The 11,720-nt window shown below is 43.7% G+C and overlaps 1 protein-coding gene across 1 annotated transcript; it reads right to left on the bottom strand.

Moving 5' to 3' along the window:
* Positions 1-3,256: 3,256 nt before the first annotated feature.
* Positions 3,257-11,516, bottom strand: LOC122553252 (prokineticin receptor 1-like). The gene is made up of 2 exons (XM_043696836.2): positions 10,764-11,516; positions 3,257-4,833 (listed from the first exon to the last, which is right to left on the bottom strand). Exons 1-2 carry the CDS (start codon positions 11,186-11,188, stop codon positions 4,140-4,142), a joined length of 1,119 nt encoding a protein of 372 aa, XP_043552771.2. The 5' UTR covers positions 11,189-11,516; the 3' UTR covers positions 3,257-4,139.
* Between the last annotated feature and the right edge of the window lie 204 nt (positions 11,517-11,720).

Below are 11,720 nucleotides of genomic sequence, written 5' to 3'. Positions count from 1 at the left end.
GTGTTTTCCAGTGTGCTACTCCAGTGGGATGGAACTGAATATTTGTTTTTTGTTCGAACTCAGCGAATGATTCAGTGATTCCTGATGAAGGGTTTTTGCCCAAAACGTCGAGTTTCCTGCTCCTTGGATGCTGCCTGACCTGCTGTGCTTTTCCAGCACCACGCTAATCTGGAATGATTCAGTATTCCAGTGACAGCCAGTGAAACATATGGAAACTGATTTCTTCAAGTCAGGATCATATGGAGAGATGACAATGGGGATGAAAGGTCATTCTGTTTTACAACTATTTTAGTTTGCTTGTTGGAATAAACAGTGCAGAGTTTCGATTTATTGCAACATTTAAACTCAGTTAATTTTGATAAAACTCATTCTAATGTTAACAGTGGGGGGGAGACAATTACAGCGAGGTTAGTTGTACATGCTTTCAAAGCAATAGAGTTCCTTGGCTGGATTCTACATGATAGAGAAGCAGAAACCCAAGGCTGAAACATTTACCAGACATAAGTTTATACAATATTTCGGCTTGGGTGGTCTTCAGGGAATTATAAACCACTCCTTTTTCTTGATATGATTGTACTCAATGGAAAATTTTATCTCCAAACGATTAGTTCTAAGTTATTTTTCCATCAAAAGTCATGGGAACTGTCTGTATTCATGGCAACAATGTGTAGGGTTACAGGAAAAAGATAGCATATCGGCACAAAATTAAAACACTCAGAGGGTCAATGCGGTCAAAGATCTTCAGACAGCACCTTCCAAACCCATGACCACATCCATCTAAAGGGCAGCATATACCTTCTGCAAATGCCCCTTCAAGTCACTCACCATCCTGACTTGGAAATATATCACCATCTGTCAGTGTCACTGGGTCAAAATCCTGGAATTCCCTCGCTAAGGGCATTGTGGGTCAACCCAGAGCAGGTGGACTGCAGCAATTCAAGAAGGCAGCTCACCATCACCTTCTCAAGGGGCAACTAGAGACAAGCAATAAATGCTGGGCCCAGACATTGGCATCCATGTTCCACAAGAGAATAAAAAATGACATGATGAACTGAATGGCCTCCTTTTGCACCCAAACCATTCTGGGATTTGTAAGCAGAAATTGCTGGAAAAGCTCAGCAGGTCTGGCAGCATCTGTGGAGAGAAATCAGAGTTCACGTTTCATGTCGAGTGACCCTTCCTCAGAACTGTCATTTTTAGCATCTTGTTTTAACAAGCGAATCCTCTTAAACTTGGGCAAATTTATTTAAGGATTACAACCCAATATGCGGACATGCGGTGATTAGAATGATACATAAATGCAAAAAAATGACACCATTCCACATGATACCTTTCGTTTTGTTTAATCCAAATGTTGTGATCCCAACTGAGGTTATTACTGGACAAATCTGGCTTGATAGATCATGTTTTGACTTGTTTGGGATTTTAAAAAAGTGGTCCCTTGTTGCGACATGAGCACACAATGCTGCAGGCTTTGCTTTAACAATTAAACAGAAATTTATTACAAAAAAAATAAAATAAACCAAACCATCTACATATAATACAAATTCAAAGATTTTTAATCACCCAGTAAAAGTATGCCCCCATTAATTCTAAAACATTCCGTTATTAATTGAAAAGAAGCAAAATAGCTTTTGTATAGTAGCCAAAACACTTTCTTGGTATAGCAGTCAAAATACCACTTGTACAAATCTCACACCAGAGTCCCTCCTGTATCTACACTTCAGTAGGTTTAAGTCACTCATTACTCCAACCTTCTGATTGGAACTGCAGATAGTTCCAGGAAGGATCTACACCTACTTAAATATACTCAGCTTCAAGTAACCTCTTCAGGGTTTTACTCCAACATCTCTAGTCTTGGATTAAAGTTGCCTGTTTAATCTTGGGTAACTGAGTTCACTGTATATCCTTTACTTCTCAGGAATACAACTCTATACATTTAGTCAATTCCCAGGGCTTCACAGGACTGTTGTAAACATTATACAGAACTTTAAATAATTATATCTTTCCGAGCTATGAGTGTTTCCCTTAGGCTTTAAGAAACATTTCCTGACCTTCTAAGTAGGAACTTGTCTGTCTTGTTGGGGCGGGGGGTCATAAAACTCTCCTAATGTCCACTGAGACCCAGTAATTCTAAAGCTAAAGGTCAAAACCCCCTGGTTTAAATCAACATGGTTTGAGAAATACTGACAAGTTTACTATTAACTTTGGATAGCCAGAAATTCCACGTTACTAACTCACAAACTAAAAATCCAAACTAGCACTAAACAACATTCAAACATACAAATATATTTACTTCACATAGAGTTGAGTCAGTATCATGTTTCCAGATAAAACCAAAGAAAAGTATCATAAATGTCACATGAAAGAGGAGCAGGATTAGAATGTAAGGCCCCTATACTTTCTTCCTCTATTCATTAAGGTTATGATCTCAGTTTCACTATCCCTCCCTATTACTATGTCCTTGTGTTAGTTTCCTTTATTCATCAATACATCAAGTTGTAACTTCATAGAATCCCCACAGTGTGGGGACAGACCATTTGGCCTATCAAACCCACATTAACCCTCCAAAGAGCATCCCACTCCATCCCTGCATTTCCCATGGCTAATCCACCTAGCCTGCACACTATGGGTAATTTCCCTGGCCAATTCACGATAACCTACACATCTTTGGATTGTGGGAGGAAACTGGAACAAACCCGCACTGACAGGGGCAAGAGAATGTGCAAACTCCACACAGACAGTTGCCCAAGACTAGAATCGAACCCGGATCCCCAGCACTGTGAGACAGCGGTGCTAACCCCTGAGCCACCGTGCTGTCCCTTGCAATAATGATAATCCCCATAGCCTATTGAATAACATTGTTTTTTAAATCACTAACACAGACTTTCCTTTTGTCCCTTTTTACAACTTTACCCTGGCTTAAAACCTGGTGTTTTCAAACTTTTCTCTTCTGAAGATCACCCACCCACAACTGCTTCTCTAGTTACAGAAGCTGTCAGACTTACAAAATATCCTCAGCATTTGTTACGGACATTGTTCATCCTTTAACATCCCTCAAGGAAAATCTTTCCCTCCTTGCATTCTCTCTGGCCATTTTCATTCATTTAATTTCCAAACCAGTTTATCTCAAATATTAAATAATCATTTGCTGCTAACAGTTACATGATGTGTTCCCTGAACCATGTCTTTTTTTTGAAAGAAATCAATCTAAGTAAATGCACTAAATGGATCAGTTTCATTATAATTTTTTTATTCATGTTTTTGCTTCAACCACATTAGTCTTCAATCCTGTACAATATTTGCTGTTACTGGAAACAAAGGTGATAACAAAAGCAATTGTGGAACCTCATTCTTTGTTAAGCTTAAGCACGGGGTAAGTTTACGTAGCCACTTTTCTGAATTTATAATACATCAAGACACAAATAAACAACAATTGCAGTTTAACCTGGAGACAGCAATGCATGGGAAATAGAGGGATTAATGACACAACACAACACATTACAGACAGCATTTGCTTCCATGTAACTGGTGCTACTTCCTGTCAAGTACATACAAAGAGTATTGAATGACCCAGGTTCAATTCCAGCCTCGGGTGATGTCTGTGTGGAGCTTGCACATTCTCCCCATGTCTGCGTGGGTTTCCTTCCCACAGTCCAAAGATGTGCAGGTTAGGTGGGTTGGTCACGCTAAAATGCCTATAGTATCCAGGGATATGCAGGCTAGGTGGGTTAGCCATCGGGAATCTAGGGATAGGGTTGGGGGCTGGGTCTGGATGGGATGCTTTTGGGGGTCAGTGTGGATTTCTTGGGCTGAATGGCCTGTTTCCACACTGTAGGGAATCTATGATTCTTCTTCCCTTTCACTAGAATGCATAAAGGATTGTGGCAGGACAGGTTCAATACCATTTCCACAGGGAGTGTAAATCCCTCCACATTATTTAGTCAAGCACTCACAGGGCAGCTACACAGAGACCTCATTCCAGCTTTGGTCCAAACATGGACGAGAGAACTGAAGCCCAGAGCTGAGGTGAATGCGATTGGCCTTGACATCAAGGCAGCATTTGACCGCCAGTCCCTCTGAACTCTCTGTCAATGGGATGGGGAAGCCTTACAGATACTCGACATCATCGCAAGGTGCTACTGGAGTTGCATTTGCTCGATTTCATCTGACCCCGGCATCCCAGTCGTTCTCAGATCTTGGCCTGATCTGCTACTGCCACCAGAAGTGGATCTAAACCTTATGAGAATCATTTTCTTGACGTATTTCATGGTGCTGCTCTTGACGGTGACAAAACATATGGTGTTGATCATACTGTTGCTCATGGCAATGCATTCGACAACGTAGAAGACCGTAATGTAGTGTTTCAGCTTCAAAACCAGTGTGGGGTGGAAATCGCGAATTATGGTGAAGGTATAATAGGGAGCCCAGCAGAGGATGTAAATAGTCAGTATGCCCATGAGCACCAACACAGTCTTCCTCCTACACTTCAGCCTCCTCCGTATCTGCTCGGTTTGGAAACCAGGCACACTCTTAAACCAGAGCTCTCGGGAGATGTGGGCGTAGCAGAGACCCATGCTCAGCGAGGGACCCAGGAACTGTAGGACGAAGATGAAGAGGGAGTAGGATTTGTAAGAGACCTGCTGCTCTCTTGGCCAGATCTGCCCACAGAAGATCTTGTTCTGCGAGTTGGAGTGTGGGATGGTGACCTCAGTGGTGAAGTAAGCAGAGGGGATGGCCATGAGCAGAGAGGCACTCCACACCAGGCCGATCAGCACATAGGCAGTCTGGTACTTCATCCTGGGCTTCAGGGGATGGACAATGGCTAGATATCTGTGGCAAAAGGAAATAATAATGAGAACCCAGCACTGCACAATACACAGCACTGTACAACATCCACCCCTGTACACTCCAACCAATGTACATTCCGACCACTATACACTCTGACCCTTGTACAACATCCAACAGCATGCAACATCCATCCGCATCCACTCCTGATCACTATACAAAATTCATCAACATGCAACATCTATCACAGTGCAACATTCAGTCCCGTACAACATCCATCACTTTACAACTTCTGCCAATCCACAATGTCCATTCCTGTATATGGAGCACACCTTTTCAAGTATAGAGCTAGTTTGGTGAGTAGGGGAGTGAAATGAAAGGTTCAGTTCTTTTTATCCAAATCAAATCTTTCTAGTCACCAATTATCATTTAACTGAAATTTCGTCTTACATTTCTTCCTGTCTTGGGTAGTGATCAGCCAGTTCTCTCCTGGAGAGCAAGGTCGAAATCAATTAATTCACTGGTCTAGTTGGGGTTCTGTAATTGCAACAGTCATAGAGTCAGCGTATCAGGGGGCAAACATTCCACTGGTTAGAGTCATACCTGGCAGAAAGGAAGATGGTTGTGGTTGTGGTTGTGAGGGTCAGTCATGTCAGCTCCAGGACATCTCTGCAGGAGTCCCTCAGGGTAGATTCCTAGGCTCAACAATTGCCAGCTGCTTCATCAATGACCTTCCCACTGTCATAAGGTCAGAAGTGGGAATGTTCAACGATGACTGCACAGAGTTCAGCAACATTCGCAACTCCTCAGATACTGAAGCAGTCCATGCTCAAATGCAACAAGATCGGGACAAAGTCCAGGCTTGGGCTGACAAGTGCCAAGTAACATTCGTGCCGCACAAATGCCAGACAATGACCATCACCAATAAGAGACAATCTAAACACTGCCTCTTGACATTCAACGGTATTGCCACCACTGTCAACATTCTTGGAGTTACCATTGACCAGAAACTCAACTGGACTCACCACATAAACACAATAGCTACAAAAGCAGGTCAGTGACTAGGGATACAGTGGCAAGTAACTCACCTGCTGTAAGTCTATCCACAATCTACAAGGCACAAGTCAGCAGTGTGATAGAGTACTCCTCACTTGCCTGGATGGGTGCAGCTCCAGCAACATTCAAGAAGCTTGACACCATCCAGGACAAAGTAACCGCTTGATTGGCACCACATCCACAAATGGCTCGGTGGCATAGTGGTAGCACGACTGCCTCACAGCGCCAGAGACCTGGGTTTAATTCCCGCCTCAGGCCGTGACTTCTCCCCGTGTCTGCATGGGTTTCCGCTGGGTGCTCTGGTTTCCTCCCACAATCCAAAAATGTGCAGGTTAGGTGAATTGTCCATGCTAAATTGCCCATAGTGTTAGTTGAAGGGTTAAATGTAGGGGAATGGGTCTGGGTGGGCCGAAGGGCCTGTTTCCACACTGTAAGTAATCTAAACATTTGATTCCTCCACCACTGGTGCTCAGTCGTAGCAGTGTATACTATCTACAAGATGCACTGCAGAAATTCACCAAAGATCCTCAGACAGCAGCTTCCAAACCCATGAACACTTCCATCCAGAAGAAGGGCAGCAGGTACTTCGATTCTCCTGTTCCCTGGATGCTGCCTGACCTGCTGCGCTTTTCCAGCAACACATTTTCAGCTCAGGAAGAATAGAAAGGCAGCTTACTATTTACACTGAAAGAGATTGCAGAAGTACAGAGGGATCTGGATATCCTGGTACATGAATCACAAACCATTAGTCTGCAGTTGCAGCAAGTGAATAGGAAGGTCAATGGAATGTTGGTTATTTCCACAGGAATGGAATATAAAAATCAGGATGTTTTACTGTAGCTGTATAGGACATCAGTGAGACCATACCTGAAGTACAGTTTTGGTCTCCTTATTAAAATATAGTCAAGGTCCTATTTGACCCATTCCTGGGTTACTGGACCTATTCCAATGAAGGAAGGATGAACAGGTTAGACTTATATCTGCTGGGGTTTTGAAGGTTGAGCGGTGATCTCACTGAAACTTACAAGATCCTGAGGTGACTGGTTACCGAGGAGGTTTCCTCTTGTGGGGAAATCTGAAATTGGGATATGGTTTGAACAAAAGGTCTCAGTTTTAAGTGAGCGATGAGGCTTTTTTCTTCTGTCAGAGGGTTATTAGAGTGTGACATTCTCTTCCCCAGAAGGTAGTGAAGGCTGCGTCTTTATGTTTATTCAAAGCAGAGTTAGAGCTTTGATAAATAAGAGGGTCAATGGTTATGGGGGACAGACAGGAAGGTAGATTTGAGACCACAATGAGCTGAGCCCTGATTGAACTATGATGTAGTAGGCTCAAAGGGCCGAATGGCCTACTCCTGCTCCTAACACCCATGTTCCAATGTAATGTGCATCACTGTACAGCACATACTTTATATAACACCTACCGATTTACAACATCCATCAATATGCAACTTTAACCGATATACACAAAACTCACTAATCTACAACGTCCACCAATCACCAATACACAACACTCACCAGTATAACAACTCGCCAATGTACAACATCGAACAGCATACAACACCCATCAGTAAACAAAACTCACAATTTTACAACATCCAATAACATACAATACCCACCTCTGTACAAATTTCACCAATACACAGTACCCGCTGATATACAATGTCTACCAGTAGAAGCATCCAACAAAATACAACACCCAACAATACACGACATCACAAACATATAACACATGCTCATATATAACCACGAACATACAATATCTGTACACAGGGCTTTATAAAGTGCATCTGCAAATTTAGACGAAGAACGTTGATTCTGCCCATGATGGAAACAAAGTGTAGCAGTTGTATGAACACATCATTCATATCCTTTTCAATGTTGGTGAGACACAAACCCATTGTAAATAGCTGAAGTAAAAGGTAAAATGTGAATTCTGAAAAAAACATTTGAATAATTGGTCACACTAGATTGTGGTTTTCTAGAAACCTAGAAATGTGAAGGCTATTGTGTTAAATCTTGATAAATGATATTTCCTTGTGTGTTTTTAGTCTGTTTCTATCACATGTGCACTCAAAATATTTCAAGTTTAAAACACACACAAGTTTTGAAACTGTGACCATCACTCTGTAAAGCAGCCATTTGATTAATTACAAACTCATCACTACGCACTACTGATAGACTTCAGCATGTGATCATTTAACAATATGTTTCTTTTGTAAGGAAATCAGTTTTTAAGAGTGACAGTTTCCCATTTGGGCTTAAAACATATCCCTGTACCTCACTCCTAAAACAGATTAAGTCCAGGTTGCTGTTTCAAAGTTGCTAAGGGCCAAATCTTGTTTTGTTGGAGTCTTGCTATCAGGTGTGGACAATATTAACAAAATGAATAAACAAAACCAAAATGCAAAACATTGGAGATGTTGAAGATCTGACAGGAAAACAGAAAATGGTGGAAAATCACTCAATAAGTCCAGCTGTCTCTGGAGAGAGAGAAAGAGAAAGAGGGATGATTCAGGTGAAAGATCACAAACAGTGAAACATTAATGTCCTCTCCTTGCCACCACGCAGGCTGACTGACCTGTTGAATACTTCCAGAACTTTTAGTTTTTGACTAATACTGCACTGGACCATTCCCCTAAAATGGGGAAGGTTGTTTTTCTGGAATTTGTTTTATTTTAATAATTAAAAGGCTGTGTATTGCTGAGGAATGGGGATCTTGGTTTCCTGAAAGGGTTCATGATCTGAGGGAGAGGTCAGATGCTGCTTTGCAAACTGGACAGTCTTGCTGATGTGCCAGTGACTGATAGCACTCACATCTTCTCCTTGCTGAGATTTCCAGGCAAGGAAACAAGCAGATCATTAAATGGCCTGAGCTAGACACCACAGTGACAATGACTTAAAGGGGTTTGGAAATGGGAAATGAATGGTGTTTAAAATCATTGTTGGATAAATCCAAATCTGCACAGTTGCAAATCTGCTACAATATTACTTGTAGGGTTTGACGTCTCTGATTCCCTATCTGCCACTAACTTTCTTTTTCTCTGTCCCTGACTTTCTGTCTCTCTCTCTCTCTCCCTGCCTCTGACTTCTTTTGTCTTTATCTTTCCCTCTGTCTTCTCTCACTGTCTCTGCCCATAAAGCATAGGAGCAGAAGTGAGCCATTCGGCCCATCAAGTCTGCTCTGCCATTCAATGAAGTCATGGCTGATCTGATAATCCTCAATTCCATTTTCCTGCCATTTCCCCATTCCCTTACTGATTAAAGAAGTACCCCTGGTACACTCTTCCTGTGTCTCTTTCTGTCTCTCTTTGTCTCCATCTTTCTCTCTCACTGTCTCGGTCTGTCTGTCTGTCTCTCTCACACTCATTGTCTGTCTCAGTCTCTGATATTTCTCTTTCCTTCCAACTCTATCACTCACTATGTGCTCTCTCTGTCCGTCCTATCTCTCCCTGTCACTCTCTCTGCCTCTGTCCACAAAGCTTAGTAGTAGGCCATTCAGCCCATCAGGTCTGTAATTCAATGAAATCACAACTGATTTGAAAATGTTTTACTCCCTTTCCCACCTTTCCGCCCTTTTCTTGCCTTGATTCCTTAACTGAATAAAAATGTAAGACTCTATCTGAACTTGTCTCTCTCTGACTCTTTCTATCTCTCTCTCTTTCTCTGACTCACTTTGTGTGTGTGTCTCTCTCTCTCTCTCTGTCTATTAATGTCTGTATCTCTCTCAGTCTTTCTCTGACTCTGTCCGTCTCTGTACATGTCCCTCTCTTCCTCTCTGTCTGTCTGTCTCTCTCTCTTTGTTTTCTTTGACTCTCTCTGCCTCTGGATCTCTCTGTCCCTATCCTTTTTTCTCTGGCTCTGTGCCTGTCTTTTGTGTCATGCTTTTGAGTGTATCTCTGTCTTTCTTTTCTCTGTGTGTGTGTGTGTGTGTGTGTGTGTGTGTCTTTCTGTGTGTGTGTGTCTCCCTGACTCTGTCCTCTCTTTTCTGTGACTACATCGCTGTCTGTCTTTCCCTCTTGTCCCTGTGATTGTGTATGTGTGTGATTGTATGTGTGTCCGTGTCTCTGTGAGTGTGTGTGTGTGTTATTGTATGTGTGTCCGTGTCTCTGTGAGTGTGTGTGTGTGTTATTGCATGTTTGCCTGTGTGAGTATGTCTGTGTGTATCGATGTAGTGATTGTGTCTGTGTGTGTATATGTACGTGTATGTGTGTGTATGTCTGTATGTATTTATATGTGTGGCTATGTGTATGTCTCTATGTATATGTGTATGTTTCTGTGTGAGTGTGTGAGATTGTGTTTGTGTGCGTCTGTGTGAGTGTTTGTGTATCTCTGTGTGTGTCTCTGTGTCTGTGTGTGTGTCTCTGTGTGTCTCTCAGTCGCTGTGTGTCTGTGTGTCTGTGTATGTTTGTGTGTGTGTCTGTGTGTGTATCTCTGTGTGAGTGTGTGTATCTCTGTGTGTCTATGTGTGTCTCTGTGTCCTTGTGTGTCTCTGTGTGTATCTGTGTGTGTCTGTGTATCTGTATGAGTGTGGGTGTATCTGTGTCTGTGTGAGTGTGTGTCTATCTCTGTGTGTGTCTCTGTATGCCTATGTGTGTCTCTGTGTCCTTGTGTGTCTCTGCGTGTATCTATGTGTGTCTGTTTCTCTGTGTGAGTGCGTGTATCTCTGAGTGTCTCTGTATGTCTATAATTGTCTCTGTGCCCTTGTGTGTCTCTGCATGTATCTGTGTGTCTGTGTCTCTGTGTGTGTGTATCTCCGTGTGTCTCTGTATGTCTATATGTGTCTCTGTGCCCTTGTGTGTCTCTGCGTGTATCCGTGTGTCTGTGTGAGTGTGGGTGTATCTCTGTGTGTCTATGTGTGTATCTCTGTGTGTGTGTGTGTCTATGTGTGTGTCCATAGTTAACCCAAGTCCCCTCCCTTACCGGTCGATGGCGATGGCTAGCAGCGCGTTAGTGGAGACAGACAGGGAAGCGGTGCGGAGGTAGTTGACCGAGGCACACAGAGCGTGGCCGTGCTCCCAGGACAGTTGCTTGACCACATAGTAATCCATCTCGAAGGGGCAGCAGAGCACAGCCACCAGCATGTCCGAGACGGCCAGGTTAGCGAGCAGGAGGCTGGTCAGGCTGCGGCGCTGCCTACAGCGAACCAGGCTCACAATGAACAGCAAGTTGCCGAGCCCACACACCAACATGATCCCGACCAGGGTCACCCCGACCACGGTCCGAGCCGCCTCGAAGCTCCGGTCCGTCATGAAGTCCTGGCTGTCCAAGCGGGCGGTGTCATAGTCCAAGAGGCTGCAGCTCAGGTTCCTCAGCTCCGGCCAGGCTTCAGTACAGGCTTCCCCCATCCTCCCGGGCAGAACAAGCCCAGACCCCCCACAACATATGGAAGGTCAGCCTGCTGATAGACAGCCCTGGCACCTAAGCCTGGGACCACCTGGAGACACCAGGAGGTTATCAGCAGGTCCTGCAGCAAACCTGGGATCTGGAGAAGAGTTGGAGTGCTCTGGAGAGGGTACCTGTGCCTGTTGCTTCTTTGCAAACTGGTGGTGTAGAGTTGACTGAGCGAGCCCACGGCAGCAACACGCGCCTCATTGCTCTGAGAGCTGTTCCTTTCTCTTACTGCGTGGGATGTGACTCATCGACTTCCAGGAGATTCCTGCGGAAAGGATTTTTGCCCCCAACGAGAACCACTTCGGTCTATTTCGCACCCGGCTGCAAAAATAAAGTGGAACAAGGGAGAGAACATTGAAATGAAACCGTGTGGAAAATAAGGGGTTTTAACCGAGCTGGGGGGCTACCACGTTGTTAAACTATCTTTACAGCTGAAGAGTCCAGGAAAGGTTAGCTCTCTCTCTCTCTCTCTTCCTCCATGGATGC

Source organism: Chiloscyllium plagiosum, unplaced genomic scaffold (genome assembly GCF_037043375.1).
Source record: "Chiloscyllium plagiosum isolate Xiang-an unplaced genomic scaffold, Cpla_swu_hap1 HiC_scaffold_10, whole genome shotgun sequence".
Taxonomy (NCBI): domain Eukaryota; kingdom Metazoa; phylum Chordata; class Chondrichthyes; order Orectolobiformes; family Hemiscylliidae; genus Chiloscyllium; species Chiloscyllium plagiosum.
This window is presented reverse-complemented; position numbering and strand designations above follow the sequence as displayed.

Coding starts and splice junctions, on each gene's coding strand:
- LOC122553252 (XM_043696836.2), bottom strand. CDS start 11,188: ATGGGGGAAGCCTGTACTGAAGCCTGGCCGGAGCTGAGGAACCTGAGC. Junction 4,834..10,763: donor CTAGCCATCGCCATCGACCG/GTAAGGGAGGGG, acceptor CTTTTGCCACAG/ATATCTAGCCATTGTCCATC.